This window comes from Phascolarctos cinereus, unplaced genomic scaffold (assembly GCF_003287225.1).
Source record: "Phascolarctos cinereus isolate Bilbo 61053 unplaced genomic scaffold, phaCin_HiC Scaffold_4;HRSCAF=312, whole genome shotgun sequence".
In the NCBI taxonomy this organism is placed as follows: Eukaryota; Metazoa; Chordata; class Mammalia; order Diprotodontia; family Phascolarctidae; genus Phascolarctos; species Phascolarctos cinereus.
The window spans coordinates 461,844,801-461,871,900 of NW_027555847.1; the positions used below are offsets into that span (position 1 = coordinate 461,844,801).

The window sequence follows — 27,100 nt, forward strand, 5'->3', positions numbered from 1 at the left end:
TGGAATTATTAAGTCTTTCAAAGTTACTTTTGCTGTAGTATAAATTGTTCTCCAGGTTCTTCTAACTTCACTTTACATCAGTTCATGTAAGTCTTCCCAAGTTTCTTTGAAACCATCTACTTTAATAGTATTCCATTTGTTCAGACATTCCCCAAGTGATCGGTACTGATATAGTTTTTAGTACTTTGCTACCACAAAAAAGCTTCTATAACTATTTTTGTACAAATAAGTCCTTCTCCTCTTTCTATGGTCTTCTTACCTCAATTTAAAACACAAAATAAAGGTAAATTTGTCCTGAATAAATGCCACATTTTGTAAGAAATGCTTCATTTTGTAAGAAAAATGAAAAGAATTTGTCTACCAACTGGTGACTAATAATTTCCTCGGGAAATACCAGAATGAAGGTATGTGTTTCAGCCCTAGCCAAGAGGCTACCAAATGGGTGGATCAGTGAATACTGGAAGGATTTTATGCCAAGCAATGGTTGTTGTAAACTTACTTCACATATATATGTATACATATATATATGGTATATATATGTGTATATATATATATATATATACACATATATATAGTATATATATGTGTATATATATATATATACACACACACACACACACACACACACATACTACATATAGTTTGTGTGTGTGCGTATGTATATAAACACATATGTATTTATATTTGACAATACACATACCATCGACGGTACATTTGTGGAATAGCTTGGTTGGTGCTGATGGAGGTTTGGATCAGTGCCCCACAAAACATATAGCTATCAGTAAGATGGAAAGGCCTTCTTGCCCTACAGGAAAATAGAAGAGGGAGGGGATAAGAGAAGGGAGGGGGAGATAGAAGGGAGGGTAGATTAAGGGAAAGGGTATCCAGAATGCATGCTGTCTTTGGGTTGGGGGAGGGACTAGATGGGGAGAAAATTTGGAACTAAAAATCTTGTGGAAGTGAATGTTGAAAACTAAAAATAATTAATGGACAAAAAAAAAAGGAATAAACTTAAAAAAGATGGAAAGGCCTATTGCCCCGACCTGCAGGGCCAGTATACGTGGGGGGTCGAGGAGGACCCTGGCTGAAGAGAATGGGTGAAAAGGAGGAGTGAGACCAAAAGGATGGTAGGCAAGGTCTAATTTTATTTTTGAGCGTTACAAGCTTATATAGGGCAAAAGCGGGGAGGGGCAAAAGGGGAAAATGGGCCTCCGGGACTTTCCAGGGGCGGTGTGGCGACATCTTGCGGTTAGCCCTGACAGGAACACGTTATGGTACGGTTTGTCCCGGAACAAGCTGCTTGGGGTGTGGTAATCTCACGGGGTTAGGGGCCCACTACCAGGTGCTGGCCTCCAGCATGTCCCCCATTTTGTATTTAAAATAGCAGGTGAGAGGCCTGTCTTAGGCTATGAGGTCGGCCTCCATGTTCAAAGCGCATTAGTGGCAGTGGTCCCTGTCTTAGGCTAAGCGAGGGGACCCCACGATGTAACCCATCATGGCCTCACTCTATTCCCGTCATGGGGAAACAACTGCAGCCGCGCTGATCTTTTTTTTGAAACATGGGACCTCAATATTCCCGTCATGGGCTCTCTCACAGCTGCCAGATCACTTTTTATCCTTAATATTTCTCCACCACCGCGAGCAGCGAGATTCCGGATGCACGAGCTTCGAGAACTGGAGACCCTCTTCCATGGTATCAGTAGGATCTTCTGACGAAGCAAGTTGGTGGTAATGGATATTGACGGTGTTTTTAAGAGAAGCCTCAATCTGCGTCTTAATGAAAGAGGTTAGTCTGGTAAAGGCCCAAGGTCCAAAAGAAAAAAGTAGGAGGAGACCAATTAAAGGTCCAAGAAGAGGGAGGAGGTATGGGAGGACTCCATTCAAGCCACTCCAGAGGGGATTTTCAAAAAGTTTTCTGCGTCTTTCAATCAGATCCTCTTGCAGTTTTTTGATTTTATCCCGCACTATCCCAGATTTATTTGCATAGAAGCAACATTTTTCTTGTAGGGCTAAGCAAATTCCCCCTTGTTCTGCCGTGAGTAAATCTAGGCCCCTCCTATTCTGAAGAACGACTCCCGCCAGGGAGTCAATTTGGTCTTGAAGGTCATTTATCGTCCCCGAGAGGGTTTGCACATCATTAAGAAATTGATGGGATAGTTTTGTATATGAATCAACAGCAACTCCTATGCCGGCAGAGCCGGTAGCGAGTGCCCCTGTAATCCCAAGGCCAACAAGGAGGGGGATAAATGCAACAGCCCTCTTGGGTCTTCCAGTAATATAATCAAAACTGGGCAGTGGGACAGGCTCATCTCCCGGAATGATGTCGATATCAGGGAGGATTGAAATTTGTGTGCAGAGTCCTGTCCAATTCTGGGGGAGAGCAGAGTAGGCCATATTTCCCCCACAGGCGAAAAGTTGTCCCGGCAGGGGACAGAGAGGTTCCTGTGAGGTATAGTTTTTGACTTCAGAGCAATTAGCAAAGGTAGCAAAACCAACATCAATATCAGCAGTGGAATTCTGAAATGGGGCTTGGATACAAGGAGAGGGGCGGAGACCAACAGGTTGTACCTTAAAAGGTGGACTAAGTGTGCAATTTGTGGATGTGGAGCCATTTTTGGACATCAAAGCTATGGGCATAGGTGTGCCAAGGGCCATACACAGCCAGCAATCGGCAGCCAAATCAGGGTTAGAGTAATTAAGGGCCTTAAGTGTTGCTTCAAGGATTTCTGAAGTTTGGACATCTAGGTCCGTTCCCCGGGGTTTGGGCAGTGCAAGTGGATGGTAATGGATGGGGGGATACATACTCTTAATTATTTCATTTATTCGTTCCCTAACCTCATGTTCCCTAATTTGGTCTGTAGGGCCACCCCCATCAGAGATATGGACAGGTGCATGAAGGGGCCAACAGACATTTTTTCCAATATTTTCTTTACGACAGGAAGCCTGAGCATACTTATTGGTACTTCCACGTAGGCCTTGGCTAGTTATATGCGCCCAGTCCCCTCCTGTGGAGCCACCATATTCTCTTTCCTGTATTGTAGTAAGATAGACTGTTCCTGAGCTGCCACTGCACTGCTGGGTAGAACTATAGCATGTGGAGTGCAAGGCCTCAAGGTAGTTGCAATCACTGGGGCAAGGCCCGGGCTGGCCACCATTCGGAGGGATAACTCGGGGCTTCCTTACGCATTCCCACTTGGGTTTGGAGACGCCCGTGATAGAATGACGGTAGGCGAGGTAGGCTGTCTTTTCCCCGCAGTCCACTTCTTGCGTGTAGGTGGCGGGACGGACAGTGAACGTGCCCCCGCCGCAGTCACAAGGGCTTCCAAAGAGGGCACGGCTGAGCGCTACTGGGTCAGGAGATTGAAAACCACCGTGGCTCCCACGGAACAGGAGGAAAATTACGAGGATCGTCATTTTCTGTAAAACAGAGAAAGAAAACAGAGGTGTCTCAGGGGGGTGTGGTTCCCTGGACGGCATTATGAGTTTCTGGCTTGTCCATCAACCTAATCAGCCTTTCAGGCAACCATCTAGCATTTTGGCACTTTGAGTCATAAATACAAGCATGGCCTTTGCCCCAGATTAACACAGGATCAGGGCCCTGCCATTTGCCAAGCAGGGGATCTTTCCATTTTGCCTGAGCGTAGGTTTGGGCCGTAGTGGAATGCCAAAGGCGGTCTGCGGCACTCTTTGCCGCAGTGTCCAGAGTGAGAAAATTTAAAACAAAAAGAGCGTGATTGAGCAATGTTTTGGCATTGCCAGCTCTGGGATAAAGAACTTCCCTCCCTGATTGTAATTTCAGGATCATGTTTTTCAGTGTCTGATGGGCCCTTTCCACAATTCCTTGCCCTTGAGGATTATAGGGTATACCAGTAACATGCTTAATATGCAACTGTGTACAAAAAGATCTGAAAGAAGAACTGGTATAACCAGGGCCATTATCTGTCTTAAGAATTTTGGGCTGCGGGAGGACCGCCAAGGCACTAAGGAGGTGATTAATGACATGTTTGGTGGCCTCTCCAGGTTGCAGGGTGGCAAAAATGAAGCCACTGAAGGTATCAATGGACACATGAACATATTTAAGCCGACCAAAAGGGGGATAGTGAGTGACATCCATTTGCCAAAGTTCCCCGGGGATAAGACCTCGGGGATTGATGCCATTATGAGGTTCAGGAAGGAGGGTCAGGCAACCAGGGCACTGTTTCACAATCTGTCTGGCTTGTTCCCGGGTTATAGGGAACTTGAGACGAAGCGTATGGGCATTCAGGTGATGCAGCTTGTGGGCTTGTGTGGCAGCCTCAACAGGGGAGGCAGACAGAGCAAGCAGAATGCGACGAGTTACTTGATCAACCTGATCATTCCCTTCAGAAAGAGGACCGGGGAGGTCGGAATGGGCACGAATATGACCAATGAAAAAGGGGTGATCGCGGGAGAGAATTAGAAGCTGAAGAGTGGCAAAAAGAGGAGACGCATTAGTGGAGGGACGGATATACGGGACGGTTTCCAATAGAGGGACTGACTGTGCAATATAGGAACTATCAGTATAAACATTGAGGGGGCCCGAGACAGATTCAAAAACCTTAATGACCGCTGCGAGCTCTACCAGCTGCGCGGAGGTGAAAGGGGTGTCAAAAGAGGTGACCTGTCCATCAACACTAAAGGCTGCCTTCCCTGTGGCGGAGCCATCAGTGAACGCCAAATGGGCGCTCTCTATGGGCTCCGCTTTGGTGATCCTTGGGAAGACCACGGGTGTTTTCTGAAAGAACTGAATGAGCTTATCTGAGGGATAATGATTGTCTATAGCTCCCATATAGGAAATGCAATTAACTGCCCAATCATCATCATTCTGAAGCAGCCATTGAATCTGCGAAGCAGTGTAGGGGCAAACAATATGATCTGGTTCTCGACCAAAAAGTCGAAGGGCTGCCTCTCGGCCGAGGCGCAGGAGCCCTGCCGTTAAATGCGGGTAGGAAGAAAGGATCTTTGTAGGTGTGGCTGGCATATGAATCCAGAATAACGGATGTCCCTGCCATAACAATCCAGTGGGAGAAAAAGTGGTGGAAAAAATTAAGAACCAAAGAGGTTTTTGAGGAGCGTAATAGCCAATATGTTGTTCATGAATGGCTTGCTCAATTAAGGCAAGGGCCTTACGGGCCTCCGGCGTGAGAGAGCGGGGTGAATTTGGATCGGAGTCTCCTTTAAGAATATCAAACAAGGGTCGCAGTTCCCCTGTAGTGATCTTAAGATATGGCCGAAGCCAATTCAATTCTCCCAGTAATTTTTGGAAATCATTAAGGGAGCAAAGGTGACTCACTCGTAGGCGAACCTTCTGGGAGAGAATGCGATTCGTCAAGAGTTCAAATCCCAAGAACAGCTGGGGGGGGCAGGTTTGCACTTTATCAGGGGAAATATTAAGGCCCCGATATTCCAACGCCTTAATGAGCTCCTGTGATACCTGAGTCAATTCCTCATTATTTGGTCCTGCAAGGAGGATATCGTCCATATAATGGATAATATAAAGCTTGGGATACTGCAAGCGGAAAGGATCAATTGTTTGGGCAACATATTTTTGGCACAGCGTAGGGCTATTAGCCATGCCTTGTGGCAAAACTTTCCACTGAAAGCGCGGAGAAGGGCCCACACAATTGGTAATAGGAACACTAAAAGCGAAGCGCTGACAATCGGAAGGGTGGAGGGGAATGGAAAAGAAGCAATCCTTAAGATCAATTGTAATCTTAGAAAAATCTTGCGGTATGGCTACAGGGGAGGGGAGCCCAGGTTGAAGGGCCCCCATAGGAATCATAGTTTTATTGACGGCCCGTAAATCATGTAAGAGTCGCCATTTACCTGATCTTTTTTGGATAACAAAAATGGGCGTGTTCCACGGGGATGTAGATGGTTCTATGTGACCTGCAGCTAGTTGCTCCTGCACTAAAGCAAGCGCTGCCTCCAGTTTTTTCTTGGGTAAGGGCCACTGGTCTACCCAGACGGGTAGGTCATTTCTCCACGAGATCCTATCTGCCTGGAGTGCAGGAGGACCCGTGGCCCTCACGAAAAATGGTTCTGATTATCTGGGCTCTCACAACCAAGGCCTGCTCGTCCTTTTCTCCCTTCAGCAACAATGGGGACAGTTGCCCTTGACCTTTCTTGCCTAATCCTTGCCCTGGGAGAAATCCCTGGGAGAGCATTTGACGGGTCACAACGGTATTTGGGCTGCACATAATTACCCCCATCTGTGAAAGAATGTCCCTTCCCCATAAGTTGACAGGTAAGCCGGGGATCACAAAAGGCCGAACAGTCCCTTTATTTCCTTCTTTGTCTTGCCAAGGCAGCCATTGAGAGCTCTGTAGGGTATTGTGGGATTGACCTATGCCCTGCAAGTGTGTCATGGATGGTTGAAGGGGCCACGAAGATGGCCAACTGTCTTTTGAGATAACAGTCGAGTCAGCTCCTGAATCTAATATTCCTTCAAAAAGCCTGCCTTGAATAAAAAGCGTAAGCATGGGGCGGTCTTGGGAAATGGCCTGGACCCAATAGATGTCTGAGGAACCAGGCTTGGAGTGGCCTCTAACAGTGGCGAGAGCAGGGTATGGAGTCTGTAGGGGGAGCGGGAGAGCCTGCGCAAGGCGTTGTCCCTGACGGACAGTGAGGGGCCCTTTCAGGGTTGAGGCAAGTATCTGAATTTCCCCCGTGTAATCACTATCCACAATGGAGGGGTGAATCATGAGGCCATTAATAGTAGCGGAGGCGCGACCAAGGATGAAAAAATAGAAGTCAGGGGGCGGGGGGCCAAAGATGCCTGTAGGAATAATATGGACGCCACCCTCGGGAGTCAATACTGAGGTGGAGGCGGCACACAAGTCCACCCCTGCGCTTCCTGCAGTGGCTCTGAAGAGTGGGATGTGGAGTGGGGTGTGGACTGGCTGATCCCCGAGGCCCGAACAAAGGGGTCGACTGGGGGGCCCGGGGCTGGCCCCTCCGACCGTTTCCCTGTAAAGGGTGGCCATGAACGTCTGTAGTTGAGCGGCAGGTATTTGCCCAGTGTTTCCCTTTCCTACACCGAGGGCAGAGGGTGGAGGGTTGGGAAGCCTTATTGCTGATTGGAGCGGAGGGAGTGTCAGGGGCACTAGGGCACTGTCGGGCAAAATGGCCAGGTTGACCACACCGGAAGCATGCCTTTTGGGAGTCCCCGGTTTGGAGAGCTGCCCCTATGGCCAGATGTACGGCCTGGGACATTTTGGTAGTGAAGGGATCTACATCTCTGCACATACGTATCATTTCCTCTAATGTTTTATCTCTCCACTTCCCGCGTAAGGCAGACCGACAGGCATTGTTAGCATTTTCATATGCTAAGCGTCTCACAAGCTGATCATTAGACGCTTCTTGCCCTAAGGTTCGTTCAGTTGCTTCCAAGAGCCTACTAACATACTCAGAGAAATCTTCCTGAGTTCCTTGTACGATCTTATTAAGCGGAGCAAGGGGGGATCCAGAAGTGGGCAAGGCACGCCAAGCCGCGAATGCAGCATTGGCGGTTTGCGCCAAGAGGCCTATTGGGAGGCAGCGTTGTTTGGCCTCCTCTGCGTATTTCCCTTGACCACTCAACTTCTCATAAGTCCACTTTAAAGCGGGGGAGCCAGGGGATTTTTGGTTGGCTGTAGCCATGGATTGGCAGCGGTCGAAGAAATCTGCTTTCCATGTCAAGAACTGCCCCCTTGAAAGGACTGCCTGTACTACACGAAGCCATTCTGCCGGCAAGAGATATCCTCCGCGGGACATAGATTCAAGAGCTGAGAGGGTGAACGGGGCGTTAGGACCATAGGACTTGACGGCGGCGTTAAGATCCTTAATCCCTTTGAACTGCAATCTCCTATATTCTAACCGCTGTCCTTCCTTTTTTCCAATTGCCCATTCCTCTTCTTCTATTTTTCCACTATCCTGTCCCTCCCCCTCTCCCTCGTCCTCTTCCCCTTCTTCCTCACTTTCTTCATCTCCCTCCCCTTCACTGGCAGAAACTTCCTTGGGGTCGTTGTGTGAGGAGTCAGGCTGACGAGACCGGGTCATAACAGGGAATATCATGGGCTGTGCCTTGTTAGATTTTCTATCTCTAGCACTGGCTCTGATCTTTTTCAGGGGTTTCTGATGTAACTGCGACCTATTGGGGGAAAAAATGACAGAATTCTGGAGGGAGTGTTGCAGGGAACTCAGTTCCGAAGAGAGTTGTGCATATTGCTTTTGTAGATCTAAGACTTCTCGGAGCTCCTTAACTTGAGTGGAGAGTTGACTTCTGGCGGATGTGAGGGCTGAGGAAGTGGGAATGGGGGGCAAAAGCGCAGGAGCGCAAGTCTGGGATATGTAGGGAGGGGGTAGGTACTGGGGAGTTATGGGCCAGTCCGGGTTATTATATCGGGCGGCTTCTTCCTCCAGTTCCGCCTCGTCCCCGGGATCTAGAGTATCAGGGTCAGGATCTCCTAAAGGAGGAGTTTTGTGTTTTGCAATTATAGGCAGTGTTAAAGGTTCAGTAGCCGGGACCGTTTCCACAGGGAGGGGAGGATAAAGAGGCTTTGGAGGTTCCGGCGGAATGGTAATGACCACGGAGGGGGGTCTAGGGGGACTTTTTCCCACTGATTCTAATGACTTTGTAGAGGCGGTTCGTGATAAAGGGCGCTGTAGCGATTTAACAGAAGCTGCCCGCGACAAGGGGCGTAAACAAAACTCTGCCACCGAAAGGAGTTGGCGCTTGCCTGGGTCCCCAGGGGCAGATTCCACTATGTCTCTGATGATACCCCAGTAAGAAAAAGCCGAGGGAGGGACCGCCTCTGGCCCTTCAGTTTGCAACTTTCTATTGAGGTCTCTCCCGACCTTCTGCCACTTTCCCGGATGAATATCTGGGCCGGTAACCATAAACCAAGGGCAGACCTCATCTACAAAAAGAAAGAATTTCAAAAGGTCCTTTTTCTTAACTTTAACTCCTCTCTCCTTAAGGGCATGCTTAAGGTCTTGGATAAAGACCTGCTCCTTAGAAAGGTTGGAACCCATGATTAGAATGAGGCGGACGAAAACTCAACTTACCAAAACGCAGGGGCTCTTCATGAGCGATGAGAAGGAGGGGGTCGCGACGAATCGTTTCTCAATGCTGGTCCGCCTGGCAGAAGTCCGAACCTCGAGCCCCACGTTGGGCGCCACTTGCCCCGACCTGCAGGGCCAGTATACGTGGGGGGTCGAGGAGGACCCTGGCTGAAGGGAATGGGTGAAAAGGAGGAGTGAGACCAAAAGGATGGTAGGCAAGGTCTAATTTTATTTTTGAGCGTTACAAGCTTATATAGGGCAAAAGCGGGGAGGGGCAAAAGGGGAAAATGGGCCTCCGGGACTTTCCAGGGGCGGTGTGGCGACATCTTGCGGTTAGCCCTGACAGGAACACGTTATGGTACGGTTTGTCCCGGAACAAGCTGCTTGGGGTGTGGTAATCTCACGGGGTTAGGGGCCCACTACCAGGTGCTGGCCTCCAGCAGCCTATATTAGGGTGGAATAGAAGATTACCCATAGACTGTATCAAGGAAACATGATTTTTACATGTAGTAGTCTTGGTTTAAATCCAACTATCCCTATATTAGATGCAGAAGTTATATAGGATTTCCTACTGACGTTGTTTATTTTTTATTCTTATAGTAGAATTAATGTTCAAACAAATTTTCAAGCTCTCCCTATCTACTGGCTATTTCCTTGCTGCCTGCAAACATACCCACATCTCTTCGATCCTTAAGAAACCCTAGCTTGATCCTACCTTCCCTATTAGCATAACCAGCAAGTGCTATACTGTTTGTATGGTTTTGTCATTTTCCTATACCTTTCTTACACTGAGTTGAGAAAAGAAATTAAACTTCATAGCTTGTCAAGAAAAATGTGAAAAAAAGCTAAATCTTAACTTCTTACCCTATGACATGTTAAATGTGTTGTTGACATTAAGCTATGTTTGATTGTGGGTCAAAAGAGCATGACTCAAGACCTTTTTTCCATTGATACTCAAGATTATACTTTTACTTGTCTTCTCAGTTAAACTCCTTGAAAAAATAGTTTTTACTTAGTGCCTCCATTTCATCTCTTTTCACTCTCTTCTAAAGCCTCTGAAATCTGGTTTCTGATCTTATCACTCAACTGAAATTACTCTCTCCAAAGTTAGCAGTGTTCTTTTAATTATTGGATATTATAGTCTTTTCCCAGTGCTCATCCTTCTCAACACTCTTGACTACCTCCTTCTTTCTGGGTTTTAATATTGCTATTCCCTCTCTACTAGTTATATTCCCACCTTTCTGACTGTTATATCTCAGTCTTCTTTGCTGGCTTATCATCCGTGTCATGTCTGCAATTGTGGTGGATATTCCTCAAGGCTGTGCCTTAAGCTCTCTCCTCTTGATTGATTCTCTGCCTGTCTCTCTTCTCAGTGACCTCATCAGCTCTCAAGGGTTTAATTATCATCTCTGTGCAGATGATTCATTGGCCTGAGTGAATGTCTAGCCCCACTATCTCCACTGAGCTTCTGTTCCTCATCAAGAAGTGCCTATTGAACATTTCAAACTGGATATCTGGGACATCTCAAACTCAACAGGTCCAAAACAGAACTTATTATCTCCCCTTTCCCTCACCCAGATCCTCCCCTCTTCCAACCTTTCCCATTACTGTCAGAGGTATCAACATCCTCCTAGTCAAACAGGTTCACAACCTCAATACCTTCCTTAAATCCACATTCTCATTCATCCCACATATCCAGTCAGTTGCTAAATCTTGTTTTTACTGCTCACATAGCTACTACCACAGTTCCTTTAGTGCCTCTTACCTGGATTATTGTAATAACCTTTTAAAAATATTTTCCCTCAATTACATGTAAAAACAATTTTTGATATTCTTTTTTTTGTTTTGAGTTCCAAATTCTATCCCTCCTTCCCTCCCTTACCCCTCCTTGAGATAGTCAGCAATCTGATGTAGACTATACGTGTGCAGTCAAGTAAAACATTTCTGTATTGGTAATTTTGTGTAAGAAAACTCAGAAAGAAAGAAGGAAGGAAAGGAAAGGAAAGAAGGAAGAAAGGAAGGAAGAAAGAAAGGAAGGAATGAAGGAAGTGAAAATAGTATGCTTCCATCTGTATTCAGACAACATCAGTTCTTTTAATTGATCTTTCCCTCCAGTTTCTTCTCACTGCAATCCATCTTCCATGCAACTGCCAGTGATTTTCCTAAAGGGCATGTCTGTTTTTATTATCCCTCCTTGCTCAGTAAACTTCAGCGGCTCCCTTTTGCCTCCAGAATTAAATAAAAAATCCATTGGCATTTAAAACTCTTCACAACCTGTTCTCTATGCTCCCATATTCTTGTACTTGACTCCCTGCACTCACAATCCAGCTGTACAGTTATACTCACTCCAACCTTCCCCATCACGGTTTCAATACTATGGGTCAGCATAAGAAATTAAGTGGGAATTTTGGGGGAGTATTGTAGCCACAGATGACACTCAAAGGCCAGCAGATAACAGAGAAAGTTTAGAAACTCAGAAATGCATAAAATATATGTATAGTATTGTGTAAAATCAACCCAAATTTTACTATAAGGTACTGTGAACACCCCATAAAAGAAAAAGAAAAAAATAGACTTTTACTCTGCTATAAAGAGAGAGCCAAAAATCTTTACTTGGATTTTTCAGATCACAGGAGTGTCATACCCCTAACCCCTGCGATGTGGAAGGAATAACTGTACCATCCCACTAGCCATTTGCGGTTCTTGGACATAGCTAACTATTTGCCATCTTCATGCATTGTCCTTTTTGTCACCTAAGCCTCTCTACTCACCTTTCCACAGCTTCCTTCGGGAGGCTTTTCCCAGTTTCCGCAGCTGCTAGTGCCTTCCCCTTTAAGTTAACCTTTCATCCACTTAGTATGCTTCTTGTAGGTACCTAATCTGCATATTTTATCTGTCATTAGAATATAAGCTTCTCGAGTGCAGGAGCTGTTTTTGCCTGTATTTGTGTCTCCAGAACTTAGCACAAAGTCTAGTACATAGTCAATGCTTAATAAATAGTTGTTGATTGGTTCATTAGTCAAGTGTTTACCATTTTGGTTTATGAAGATCACGTTGCTGTGGGAGAAGACTTTCTGCAAATGGTTCTTCGATGTTTTTCAGTGTGAATGAAATTGCCTTATGGGTAAGATTTCACTTTAATGCCAAGAAATATGCTCCTTTGCTGATAGTCAAAAAAAAAGAGAGTAATTCCCACACAATTTAGTCAGTAAGATAAATTTAGCTCTTGTCATGATAGAGGAAAACAGCTATGACTACTTGGGAATTTTTCATAGGAAACATAGGATTCAAGAATTCCTGAATAGCTAAAATGACAGCAGAATGACAGTTGATTAAATGGTTAGGACTTGGCATCCTGACCAAAAAAAAATTGATGTAGCCAATTTTTATTCTTCTGAGCATCACATTGCATTTAAAGAATAGCAGGTTTTCCAAGAGCACTTTTGGCACCCTAGAGAGCTGTTAGAAATTCAGACAAGAAATGGTTAAATCTCCCCCCAGAGAGCTACTGTAGAATCCTATACCCACCTTATAAGAGTATCAAGTCAATTTATTTACCATTGACTGAAGATTCCATCATCATCTAGAGTGAGATTACTGGTATCTGGGGATTAGAATTAACTCTCCCATCACCTTCTTTGGGAGATAGTCAGGAATAGAAGGAGGCGTGATCTCAACCAGGTGAGCTTATTGAATAACTTAATGACTAAATGAAGTGTGATTTTGCTATCCAAACAGATTTTATCTAATATAAGATATGCCTTCATGTGGCTACTGCCATTTATGAATAAAAATTAAAATTGAATGGCAATCAAACAATGAGAGTACTTCATTATGCCTCATAGACGCCCGCTGGCAACTGAAGGAGTGGAACACTCATTGAATCTAGTGATTTACTAACGCTGCGGGCAAAAACTGTTCCATAATAAGCCCAACCAAGCGAAAATATAGGCAGTATCTACTTCTACCTTGGCCTCTATTTCTTCTGATGTGAGAATATCTTTATTTGTTTTGCTAAATGACTGTGTCATTTAGCAACACTATTTAGCAACACTACTTCTTTAAGTGTTGTATGACTCTTTGGTTCTAGGATAAATTGCTGTGGGTGTGGACATCATGTACTGTACCAATGTCATCACTGTTTAAATAATGCTATAACCTATAGACGTATTTCATTATTGGACAGGTTGGTGAAGGCCGTCAGAATGCCTGGTATCACTGAGATCCATGCTAATTGGATGGTTTCCAGATTTAGAAAAAGGCTTTGTTTGGACTTCATAGTTTTAGACCAAAACTTTTCCAACCATAATCATAGGTACTAGTTTCCTTTGAAAACTTTTGAGAATACCAGAGCTGGCAAAAAAAAAATCTAAATATCAATTAGTGGTCCAACATTTGGCTCAAGAATGTTTCAGAGTATTATTATGATGCAGTGATTGGAGGTGTTGGTGGGCTCCCGACTGATCTTGGTAATGAACCCAAGCTGTCAAGTTTGAAATTAGGGTTGAGATGCTATCAATTAATATATCAAAAAAATGGTTCATGATGCCATTAGTTGGAGACATTTATGTTGATCATATTACTGGAGTAAGGCAGTTTGATAACTTAGTAAGAGTAGACAGAGAATATAAGGAATCAAGGTATAAGTATATTATATTAAAGAGCTTTTAGTGACTTTCTATTATCACTATATTGATATTTATGTTTTTATTTTAAGGTTTCATGTAAATATTTTAAATATGAAGATACATATTAATTTATTTTTAAAATACTGACTTATTATTGCCATAGTTATATTATATTTGAAGACTTATTTCTGGTATATTCAAATTGTATTTACTTATATATGTATGTTTTCATCATTATTATGTGTTTTATACAGTATATTGGTTTAAATATTCTCTGAATAAAGGCATTTATCTGTTCTCATTATTGAAATATGATATGTCCTCTATTCAAGGATAACAAACTAAGTGGCATTTTAGAATAGGTTGTCCACTGATGCCTGATTTGAATTCTCCCTCATGGTCTGGAGGCATCCCTGAATTCTCAAAATCTGTAACAAGAGAAGTGAAAGAAGCTGGAAAGTTTTCAGATATAAGTCTGGTGGACTGCCAGTCACAGAATCACATTATTTGATGGTTGGAAAAGACTTCAGTGGCCATCAAGTGCAATCCATATGTGAAAAAAATCAACACATAATATATCTGATAAGTGATCAGCCCCTGCTTGAAGACCTCTTTCTAAGGTGGGGGGATAGCATGGGTGGGGGAATGAGCTATTTCAGCTTTGGCCAGCTCTAATTGCTATAAAGTGTCTTTTTAAAATTATTTTTTCACTCATAAGAAGCCTAAATTGTCTTGTTTGCAATTTCCACTCGTTGACCCTAATTCAAAAAGAAAAGAAAAGAAATCTAAATATCTTTACCCTCTGGGGCTAAAGAGAACAAGTCTAGTTTTTCCTCTATGTGACAACCCTTCAAATATTAGAGGACTGCTATCATGACTCCTTGTCATCCTTTTTCAAGGTTAAACTTGCCCATTTTCTTCAACTGATCCTTGTATGATTCAAACTCAAGGCCTTTTACCATCCTGGTTATCCTTCTCTGGACAGTCCCCAACTTATCAGTGTCTTTCCTAAACTGTGGATCCCAGAACTAAAGATAATACTTTAAATGTGGTCTGAACAGAATAGAGTACAATTGGGACCATATCCTCCATATTCATGGAAGCTATGCCTTTCTTAATGCAGTCCATGGTGCATTAACTTTTTTAACTATCACATCACACTGTTGACTCATGTTATGTAGTCTACAAATCCTCCAGATCTTTTTCAGAATGCCTGTCTCCTTCATTTTGTGCTTATGAAGTTGATTATCTTTGTAGGTGTATGAATTTCACCTTATTAGATTCAGCTCAATGCTCTAGCTTGTCAAAATCTTTTTGCTCCTGACTTTATCATCTGATGTGTCAGTGATACCTCCCAGCTTTGTCATCTGCAAATTTGATGAGTATGTGATCTATAATTTAAATACTTACCCAAGTTTATCTCTACAGACTACTCTTAGATTTCCTCTATTTGTTGGAGGTAAAACTACCCCATCTACATTCCAACCTGCATGAAATATTTGTTGGTCACTGTGGGGTAGGTGTATGCTGCTCCCTTCTAAGGGGGAGAAGTCAATTTTGAACTGAGATATTCCAAATGTTTTAACAGAAAGTAGCTTTTTATTTTTTATTAATTTATTTTGATTTATCAACAATCACTTCCATATGCTTTTGAGTTGAAAATTTTTCTCCCCCTTCCTCCCCAAGGCACACACAATCTGATATAGGCTTTACATTTGCATACCCATTAAACATATTTTCACATTAGTGAAGTTGTAAGTAAAAATTAAAACCAATAGGAGGAACCATCAGAAAGATGAAACAAAACTCAACAGAAGGTAAAAATAAGTGATAGTGATTCGACTTCCATAATTCTTTCTTTGGATGTGGACAGCATTTTCCATCCCGAGGCCTCTGGAGATGTCTTAGATCCTTGTAATGCTGAGAAGGGTTCAGTTTAATAATCTTAGTCATTGCATAATGTGGCTGGTTCTGCTCACTTCACTCAGCATCAGACCATAAGTCTTTCCAGGTTTTTCTGAAGTCAGCCTGTTCATCATTTCTTATAGCACAATAGTATTCCATTACATTCATATACCACAACTTGCTCAGCCATTCCCCAATTGATGGGCATCCTCTCAATTTCCAATTCTTTGCCACCACAAAAAGAGCTGCTATGAATATTTTTGTACATGTGGGTCCTTTTCCCATTTCTTATAGCACAATAGTATTCCATTACATTCATATACCACAACTTGCTCAGCCATTCCCCAATTGATGGGCATCCTCTCAATTTCCAATTCTTTGCCACCACAAAAAGAGCTGCTATGAATATTTTTGTACATGTGGGTCCTTTTCCCATTTGTTTGATCTCTTTGGGATATAGCCCTAGAAGTGCTATTGCTGGATCAAAGGGTATGCACATTTTTGTAGCCCTTTGGGCATAGTTCCAAATTGTTCTCCAAAATGGTTGGATTGTTTCACAACTCCACCAACAATGTATGTCTTCCAATTTTCCCACATCTTCTCCAACATTTATCATTTTCCTGTTTTGTCATGTTGGCCAATCTGATAGGTGTGATGTGGTACCTCAGAGTTGTTTTGATTTGCATTTCTCTAATCAATAATGATTTAGAGCATTTTTTCATATGACTATAGAAGGCTTTAATTTCTTCATCTGAGAATTGTCTGTTAATATCCTTTGACCATTTATCAATTGGGGAATGGCTTGTGTTGAAAGTAGCTTTTTTAGTCTGGTTGGGTGGCCATTGCTGCCTTCCTTTCCAAAACCTATTGTTGTACCTAAAGTTGAGTAAGAGTAGTAGTGGTGTGCAGAGCTCTAACTAGGGTAGGGTAAACCAGGACTTTGTCCCTAGGCACCAACAGAAATGTTTGCTTTTTACCTTTGGTGACCACTCACCCAATCATACTGTTAATGGAAACTCTCCAGCAGCATCCAGTCCTTCTGTACCATGGAAATCTCATGTCCTGGGACATGCTTCTTCCTGACAACTATGTGTCAGGTATGCTTCCCTTGCCACAGGCAGTAAAAAATCCCACAGTTACTGCTCTGGTGGTATGTATGAGTATTATGATGTTTCTTTCCAAATAGCTTAAAGGCAATGAGGTATTAATGAAAAAAAAAAGTCTGGTAGGAGCCTCTTAACTCCAGCATTCCAATTCTTTGACTTAACCTGGTCTGGAATGGATATCAGGTCAGTCTATGCAGCTATTTCGCCAAAGGCAGATTTGGGTTGGATTCACTGTGCTAGGTCTGGCAGAATTCTCAGTCTCCTCCAGAACCTTCTTCCTAGTCCTATTGCTGGCTGTGGAGTCCTGGGACATCGCACTGATCCAAGGTATTGCTGTACTTCTGTTCCACTGCTGTCCTTTCACTCTTGGTCTTGTCCTATTTCCTAGCTCCTTGAATGGGGAAATTCTTCCCATTGGGTCCTCAAAGATGCCTCCTCCAGAATTTAGGCTATTTTCTACTGACCTTTTAATTTTTTTTTCTGCTCCCTGTGGTTTCTATGGCTTTTGAAGTCCTCTCCTCTCACTTTAGTTAATCCTCTTTTTCCTCCTTGGTGTGCCTGAGACATATTCACTAGTCAGTCATTAAAGCCCACTCTAGGGTGAACCAAAGCTCAACTTCTTTACCTAGTCCTCTAAACTAGCATTTAGACTGAGTGTATGATGCCTCTACTGAATATATCTATTTGATATGAAGTGCTACCACCCCACCCATCTTGTCTGTATCACCTTAGCATCTTTCAACAGCCAGCAGCATGTCTATTTCCTTCTAGAGTCACCAAATCCCCAAGTTTACTAACTTTGTACTGTAAACAACATTTATCTAGTCCAACTCTCCTTTGTTTGGCAGATGAGGAGACTGAAACATAGAAAGGGTATCCGACTTGCTTATGGTCACATAGGGAATTAAATTAGATTCTGTTTCAGAGTTCTCACCCCTATGTTAGTCCACACACTAAGTTCCTGTTTCCTGCCTGAGGAAAACCTGCAGTGCTTTTAGCCTGTTCAGAGATGTATCGAGCACAATGACACTGAACATTCCTTCCTTGGCTTAGATTGTCAGCTGTGCTCACTTCCCTTATTGCTTTTTGATGATTCCCCTCTTAGGTATCCATTTTTTCCCCACCCAAAACACCCAAGGTAATTAAAACTTTTTAAATTTTATTTTTAATTTATGGAATAAAAGAAGCATTTCTATAACATAGTATAATAAAAAAGATGACTGCACATAAAACTGCAAATCTATTACATACAACTTGCTCTTTTAAATATATAGTAAGGTTATCATGTAAGTTTCCTTTTTTTCTTTTTTCCCTTTTTTTCTTCCCTTCTCCCTTTTCAGAATTGTATTGCTGTAGGTTTACAATAGAAAAGTTATGATATCTACAGTAACATTAAAAGCCATGTTTTACCTGCAATAGGAATTCAAATCCTTATTCTGTTAACTTTCTACCTTTGTTACTTTGGGTAGGTCACAGCTACTCTGGGTTTCAATGTCCTTATATTTAAATGAGGGAGTTGAATTAAATGACCTCTAAAGTCCTTTCCAGTTTCAAAACTATGATCCTATGTAGTCATTCCATCATATAGCTGTTTCCTTCCAAGTAGTTATTTCCTTTCATGGCATGCTGGTGGCTGATAGGATCATAGGATTTAAAGCCAGAAAAGGCCATAGAAATTATCTAGTCCAACCTTTACTTTTGCAAATGAGGAAACTGAGGGCTTAGCGAGGGCAAATGATTTGCCCAAGATTATGCAGGCATTAAGTAGAAGAGATGGGATTTGAACCCAGATTCTCTCACACTAAATCTAGTGTTTCTTCCACTATACCAAAATATGATTGAGTATAATCAATAACAATATTCTTTTGTTTTGCTATGTTGTATCTGTTCCTCTAATACAGCCACATTATAAGGTAAGACATTGCCATTCTCCATTCAATGGCATTCTCCTGTCCTCAAAGATCTTTCAAATAGCAATGATGATGGCTGCGTAATCAAATCTTCCAGTTCTTTCAGTACCATGGGATTTGATTTTTCTAGGAATGGTGGCTTATTTTGGGTTTCAACTCCTTGTTGGCCACTTTTGTCCTGTCCCTTTCAGTCCAAAGACCATTCTTCTTAGCCAAGAAAAAAGGAGCAAAAGAAAAATTTGAACTTCTGTCGGTGGCTATCATTATCTTGAATTCACTGTCCCTACCTGATCCACCAGTAGTGATGCTGTCCATTCTTTGATCTTTTGTTGTTCTTAGCATTCCATACAAGTCTCAGCTCATGATGAGCTTTAGCATTGCCAGCAGTATTCTTCCAGGAGCATGCCCTGCTTTTGTATTTATCCTCCATCCAATCTAGTCAAATCCAGCAAGCATTTATTAAGCACTTATGTGTAAACACTATTCTAGGTACTGGGAATACAAATTTGAGAAGAAAGGCAATCATTGTCATTAAGCATATATTTGACTGTAGCAGATATTCTTCATTACCTGACCTTATTTCTATCTTCTCTCTTTTTTCCATTTTATTTTTTTAATCAGCAAAAATCTGCCTTCTCATACTCTTTCGTTCCTCTCCCACCAAACTGTAAAAGAAAGAAAAACATAACCCTTGTTACTAATATGTAGTCAAGCAAAACAACTTTCTACATTGACTGAGTCTAAGAATAATGTTTCATTCTGTACTTTGAGCCATTCATCTCTCTATTAGGGGGTGGATAGCATGCTTCATCAACAATCCTCTGGAATCATGATGGGTCACTATACTGATCAGAATTCCCAAGTCTTTCAAAGCTGTTTGTCTTTATGTTACATAAATTATTCTCCTGGTTCTACTCGCTGCACTCTCTATCAATTTATATAAGTCTTCCCAAATTTCTCTGAAACCATCTCTCATAATTTCCTGTAGTATAATTGTATTCCATCAAATTTATATACTATAACTTGTCTATCTATTCCCCAGTTGATGGGTACTCCCTCAGTTTCCAATTCTTTGCCACCACAAAAGAACTATAAATATTTTTGTACATCCTTAGAGTTTGTTTTGCTTAGGACTAATCCCTCCCTTAATCTACGCTCCCTCCATTCAACTTTTCTCCCTTCCTTCCTTTCCCTCTGATTTCCCTGTTGAGTGAAATCCGTATCTGTGCCCAACTGTGTATGTGTATGTGTATATTTTTTCCTCCTTTTACCAGTTTAAATGAGTGAGGTTCAAGTGCTGGCTCCTCTCCCCACCGCTTCCTCGTTATTTGTATAGACTTTTACTTATGCACCCTAATTATGTGAAATAATTTTCCCAAACCTTCCTCTCCCTTCTTCCCTCTAGTGTATCCCCCTTTTCCTACCTTTCAAAATCTTCTTTTAAGATCGTCAAGATTTAACAGAATCACTCCCAAGCCTTCCATTTAATTAGATTCCCTTTATGACCCCTGATGATCTTAGAGTTTAGAGGGGACATATTTATTGTCTTCCCAAATTAGAATGTAAGCAGTTTATCCTTGTTTAGTCCTTTATCATTGTTCATTCATGTTTAGCTTTTTACGCTTCTCTTGACTTGTGTGCTTACCCTTAAAAGTTTCTATTAAGTTCTGGTCTTTTCATCAGGAATACTTAGAAGTTCTCTATTTCTTTAAAAGTCCATTTTTCCTGTAGGATTATACTCAATTTTTTGTGGGCTTAGTCATTTTTGGTTGTAAGCCAAAGTATAGTCTTTGCCTTCTGGAATATCATTTTCCAAACTCTTGGCTTCTTTATAGTGGTAGCTGCTAAATCATGTGTGATGCTGACTGTGACTCCTTAGTACTTGACATCTTTCTTTCCCACTGCTTGCACTATTTTTTCTTTGACCTGCAAACTCTGAATTTTGGATATAAAGTGGCTGGGAGTTGTCATTTCAGAGTTTCTTTCAGAAGGTAACTGGTAGTTTCTTTCTATTTCCACTCTGCCTTCTGGTTTTAAGGGATCTGGGCAGTTTTCTTTTATGATTTCTTACATATATGTTTAGGCTGTTTTTTTGGATCATGTCTTTCAGGTCATCCAATGATTCTTAAATTTTTTTCTCCTTAATTTGTTTTCTAGATAAGTTTTATTTTACTATGAGATACTTTATTTCTTCCCCCCCTTTTCAGTTTTTTTTAACTCTGTTTTTTAATTTTTCTTGTTGTCTTATGGAGTCTTTGTCTTCTACTTGGTCCATTCTAATTTTCAGGGAGTTTTTTGCTTGGACAAAATTTTGCAACTCTTGTGTCAAGCTGTTTATTTCCTTTCCAATCTTCCATACTTCTCATTTCTTTTTCATTCTACCCCCCATCTCCTTCCACTTAATTAAAAAAAATCTCTTTTTCTATTTATTTCAGGAATTCTAGCTGAATTTGTGCCCAAATTCTGTTTTCCTTTGAAGCTTTGCTTATAGACATTTCAAGTCATTGCCCCTTCTGGGTTTGTCTTGAGTGTCCCTTTCATCATAATAGCTTTTTATGGTGAGATTCTTTTTCTGTTTGTTCATTTTTCCATCCTATTTCCTGGCTTTGAATTTTATCATAGGTTCCTGCTCTGTACACTTGTGTCCAAAGGTCAAGCTGGTTTTGCTGCTGATTTCTTGGGGTTATTGAGTGTTACATTATTCCAGGATGTTTGGGACAGCTCAGACAGGAGACTTGCAAGCTCTCAGTTCTCCCAAAACAAATCTGATTGTTGCTTACATGTCTAAGTTCCGTATACTCCTGACCTGGGTTTGAGTCTGATCAAGAAGCCTGTGGGCTTGTCTCCTTTGGGGTTCTAGTAGATTGCAATTGAACACAGGTACTCAACTAGCCAGCTGGAAAGCTCTGCTGATTCAGAGTAATAGATTTGTGGGTTTCCCTTTGGTCTGTGATTCTTGCCCTGGTTATTCCTTTACAGGCTTCTGATTGGGCTGGAAGCTGGAACTGAGACCCCATTCCCCTCCTGGAATTTGAGCCTCACAAATGCTGCTTGCTTCTGAACTTGCTCCTTGCTTTGGGAACCCAGTCTAGGACTATTCTTTCTTGGATGGATGCCACCCATAGGTGCAGGTTTCCTCCTCAGCCACCTGGGGTCTACAGTCTGAAGCTGGATAGTGAGGAATAGCTGTCAATTGGCACCTATTCATGCACCTTACAAAAATTTAGATTCCTAAATGCTGAGTCTAGAATCAACTCTTGCTCTCCCATTTTTTCTCTTTAAAAGAAATAAATGTCTATTGATACTTTTTAAAAAATGTCATCTGTTTTCCAGTTTTTGCTTCCCCTTTCCAGAGAGCAATTCCTTATAGAATTCTATACCATGATATCTTACCTGTCTTTCTTAAGTCCTTAGAACTTATGATTGAGGAAATCTGGACATTCTGTTACATGCTCCTTAGGTTTTTAGAGAACTTATTTTAAAGATGGAGTGGTCACTTTCCCTAGGTTCTGCCATCATTTCTATTTCATACAGCTTTTTGGTGAGAATTAGATCAAGAATGACAATTTCCCTGATTGATTCCTCTATCTTTAGAAAGATGAAATTTTAATTAAAGCAAGCCAAGAATTTAGCTGATGTACTTTTGGCATACAGACAATTGTAACAGATGTCCACATAATTTAAGTCTACTCTCCCATCATTACTATATAATGCTTTTGTGCCCAGATTGTGCTCTGTTTTCCAAACTTCTCATTCATTCACTCCTTCTTGTCAAGGTATTCTATGATAAACACTGTTAATACATCTCTTTTTGTATCCAATAATCTTTACTTAAATGCTGTATTATACCATGCTTTCCCCCTCTGGAGTTCCTCATATGAATGTATCGTTAATATAGATGCTACTCTACCCATCCCTTTAATCTATTTTCTTTTGAGATGATTCTTTTGAAGAGTCATTTTCCAGTTCAAAGTCTCATTTTACCAAGTCTTAGTGAAACCTCAGAGGTCATTTGCCTCCTTGGGTTTATGTCCTTAGTTCACCTTCTTCGCAATACTTTGTGCATTTCTAAATAAACATGTGAGATAATGTTTTTTATTCCTGGTTCCTTTTTGGATTTTTTTCTTCTGTGGATTTCTGGGCATCTGTACTGTTATCTTTCTTACATTGTAACTATTCTCTTTTGTAAGTAGTTTGGTGCATTTATGGAGCTAGTTTACTCCTACTCTATTCTTTTTTATTTTTTAAAATATATTTTGTTTAGATTTGCAAGAATGCAGGCAAATATTTATATATCAACACTTATAAGAGACTTCTACCATTCCTGTATTTTAAGCTGGGTTCTAGGAATCCAAAATTGCCTTTCAGATACCATCATCTTAAGCTGTTCACTTCTTAAATTGTCCTTTCTCTTCTGAAGCCTTTATCTTCAATCAGCAACAGTGATGAAAATACCAACTGTGCCTTTAATGTCTTGATTTTATTTTGCTCAAGTCTTCATAACCCTTAACAATGTTTCTGGAGTCTTTCTAGTAGTATCATTTGTGTCCACATAAATCATCAGAAGTTAGTAGTAGTCATTAAGTTACTATATAGATATTAGTTATTTTATTTACTAAACTATGACTTTATAAATGTTGATTTATTGTAGCAAAATAGGGAGCAGGAGAGGCCCTACTAGTAATGTGGTATGACTTTGAAAGAAGTAAGAAGATTATTTTCAAATATATTTCCCTTATCTGGTATAATAATATTTGAAATTCTAACATTAGAGATTCATTCTTTTTGGCTTAATAATTGTCCTATTTCCGTGGCCCTCAATTAAAATAAAATACTCCTGGGTAACAAATTCATGTATAAATTAGTTTATGATATTATTTTTCTCCAAGAGATGACATTAGGTGCTGAGGAGGAGGATTCAGAAAGCAGTGTGGGGAATCAAAACTTGTGTGTGTCTCAGACAGGACTTGAAAATTGTCTCCACTGTTATTTTTCTCTGGTGTTTAATGTAAACTACGTGACTTGATGTCACACAATAAATATCTAAGTGACATGCATGGTGAAATTTTCTGCCATTGAAGGTTTGTGTATTTTTTTTTGAAGCAGTATTTTTTAAATGTCCATCATTATGCTTTCCTGAGTGTTATGCCCTCATTTTACTATTTATCTTATCTGCTCCCCAGGGTATGATTGGAGGAGAGTTGACTTGATTTAAAATTTTTTTTTATTTTTATTTTTTGCCTAGAGCCAATAGAAACTAGTGGAAGCAGGTTTCTTTTCTAAAAACTGTATGGACAAATATCTTCTTAGTAGAGATGGAAGAACACTGATTGCTGGGAAGAAAGGCCATTGGAAAGTGATTATAATTATGGAACAAAATCGCTTTATGGGTTAGACAAATACTGGGGTTTGCAAATAGCTGTTGGAAAAGAGATTTCTCAAGGTCGTGAGATCAAAGTCCTGCTTCAGGTTTAGTATCTTTTGCTTTTTTTTTTTTTTTTTTTTACCGTTGTTGATTGCTATGGAGAACTTTTCTATTATGTCCATCTGCAGGTGACCTGATAGTGTAGCGATACATTGATTACTTTGAGAAGGTCAGAGCTAGAAAATTGAGATGTAGTAGATAGGGCACTGAACTTGGAATCAAGAAGATGTGAGTGCAAATCCTTTTGCAGGTTTTTTAGCTGTGTTACCCTGAACAAGGCACTTAACTTCTCTGGGCCTCACTTTCCTTACCTGTAAAATGAAGGGGTAAGGCCCCTTTCTGTTCTAAATCTACAAGCCTGTGAAATACACAAAAGTGTCTATTCCTAAATGGAAGAAGTATTTGGAAGCTGTTCACCTGTAGAATTATTTAAAACAATTTGTTAATTTGGTTCATTTTCATACACAAATATTGCAAATGAAATACAGTTGAAGGATTCAATGTGTTTTTATTCAACTAAATGTGAACTCAGTAGATGATTTATTTGCCTTTAATAGCAGCACCTTTCCAAGTCTGAATCACCCTCTGGTCAGTACAATTTCATACTCAATTTTTACTACATTAAAAAAAATCTAAAAAAGATAGTTAACTCTGTAAAGTTCCAAATTCTAAACAAAGTCAGGAATGTGTGACTAGGAACAGGTATACTTATATCTATATATCACTGTGGATGAAAATTATCTTTAACATTCATTTTAAATTGTGACAGATTTTCCTCAATGTCTCTACCAGGGCCATTCTAACGAGACTTCTAAAAAAAAACCTAATTAAACTTTTAAAAGACCTTCCACATACATGTAATTGTAACAACCTATCAATTACACTTTCTTCCTGTGCTCTCTTCTGTTTTGTTTCCCTTAGCTTTTTCCTGTCCTCTGATCGCAAAATGGGTACATACTATGCAGCAGAAATACATCATGGTTAAGTGGAAAGAGCATTGAATTTGGAGTGGGATCTGGGAATTAAATCTTACTTGGCTTCAAATTCTGACACTCCCTGTATGCTCTTAGACCTCACTTTCATCTGGAAAATTGAGGGTTTGGACTAGCTGACTTCTGAAGCCCCTTCTATCCCTTGATGTATGATGCTATTAGTCATTCACACCTCATCTGTAAAATGGGGATAAGTTTATTATTGTGAGAAATTTTTAAACATCTGTTTTTTCCCTCCTTGGCAGATGAAGGGGAATTATGGGGGGGGGGCGCGTTCGTCTTCTCATGACGGGCCGTTCCTCTTCTCATGACGGGCCGTTCCTCTTGTCATGGTGGGCCATTCGTCTTCTCGTGGTTGCCACATACTTCAGACCAGGAGGAATTCATTCCTCCTGCTAGCTGTTCTAAGAGTTCGGATAGGGCTCCAGTGCGCGCCTGCGCCCTCTGCTGCTGCTGCTCTCTCTCTGTTTGTCTTTTTGTGTGTATGTGTTTAGAGGGGAGGAGTGTTAGGTGACAGGAGGTGGAGGAAGAGTTCAGCTGGAGTCATGCATAGTCTCGTTCACTGATTTACCGGCGCCAGGACTGAAGCAAGAGGCAAACTCCCTAAACAGCACGCATCTCCTCCGCCTCCACCTTTCCCTTCCCCATCCTGGTGCCCCATTCTAAGGCAGACAGACACACGAGTGAGTAGCTGTTGATTGTGTTCCTTAGCAGCCTTACCTTTCTCTCTTTTTGCTGTTCTTTCTCTCCCTGAACGACTCAATCGAATAACACACCTGCTCACTAGCATCCTCTCTTACAGGGCCTCCCTGGCTCCCCTGTCCGGTGATTGTAGCTCTCTCAGGCCCTTGTTAACGATCCCGCCTGTGTCATTCTTGTGGCTGACGTTCACCCTGCCCTGGATGGGAGTTTGCTGGGATTCCCCGGATCTGTGCTTCTGTAGCCGGTGGGATTCCCTGGGAGCGCAATTCCTACAGGAGCACGGGAGGGGAAACCTAGCTTTGTGAGGCTGTAGGACCCCTACGCTGCAACCATCCTAGAGGAAGTGAGCTAGAGTCTGGTTGAGGGGCAAAGTGGCTGCCGCCAGACGGATCTAGGAGTTTCTCAGTCTCAGCCGCCTCCTCACAGGGCTATTTATTTATTTAAAATCCAGTAGCACAAAGGCAGAGCTGGGACATACACATCGAGATTAGACTGAAGCAGAGCAAAGCGCTGCCCTCCCTAATCCCATCCCCCACTCCTACCCCACCCCCATGCTCTCCCTTTGGCTGCACGTATTTCTGTGACCTGAGGACTAACGTGCGGTTTGGGAGCTGGTTGTGGGGATTTACAAAGACAGCACCTCCACTCTGTACAATCCTGCTGATTCCGAGCTAGTAATGTGTACGTTATTTGTTTTAGAGCGGTTCATCCATCTGTATATGGTAAATGTGTGTGTGTGTGTGTGTATACGCATGCACACGCCACTGGCGTGCACTGTCTGTACGTTCACTTTGTGTAATTATGAAGCTTCTTCCGTACTTACTGTGCCAGCGCTGATCTTATATAGTTATGTGTATGTCGCAGATGGATGTCCGGAACTGCTCTAGGTAGACAGAGAATCGTTCAGTCACCACAGCATTACCCTGCCGCTATTTCTTTGTTTCTTGACATTACCCTCCCTTTCTTCAGCATTGAGAATTCCTGCTTTTAAGATGTTCAGTTTGTAATGGCACCGTGCCCCCAGAGACAGGCTCAGTGTGGGATGCAGCCTTGAATGCCCTTGATATTTGTAATTGAATATTTCTTTCCGTGGGGTTTATTTTTAGTTTTGGAAATAAAGGCGCAGGCATGCTGACCTTTTGCTATGGCTTTTGGCTTTAAATAAAAGGATCTCTTAATTGATGAATTAAACAGACATATATTCAGTAGCGCACATGTGGGTTTGCACAAGCATATGTACATTCTTACACACTCGTAAAGATTTTTTTTTAAGGAGAAGTACAAGAACGCGTCCTCTCTGTGTGTTAACTTTCCTTTGTTCTTATGGATATTTTCTATTTTGGGAAATCAGTAGGAATAGGAAAGGTTA

At 41.7% G+C, this 27,100-nt stretch overlaps 1 protein-coding gene across 1 annotated transcript; it reads right to left on the reverse strand.

The window, feature by feature from the left end:
• Positions 1-1,125: 1,125 nt before the first annotated feature.
• Positions 1,126-9,505, reverse strand: LOC110219007 (syncytin-1-like). Its single transcript, XM_021002074.2, has 2 exons — positions 9,067-9,505; positions 1,126-3,417 (listed from the first exon to the last, which is right to left on the reverse strand). The coding sequence occupies exons 1-2, from the start codon at positions 9,085-9,087 to the stop codon at positions 1,606-1,608; spliced, it is 1,833 nt and encodes a 610-aa protein (XP_020857733.1). The 5' UTR covers positions 9,088-9,505; the 3' UTR covers positions 1,126-1,605.
• Positions 9,506-27,100: the final 17,595 nt, after the last annotated feature.

Coding starts and splice junctions, on each gene's coding strand:
- LOC110219007 (XM_021002074.2), bottom strand. CDS start 9,087: ATGAAGAGCCCCTGCGTTTTG. Junction 3,418..9,066: donor TGAAGAGCCCCTGCGTTTTG/GTAAGTTGAGTT, acceptor TCTGTTTTACAG/AAAATGACGATCCTCGTAAT.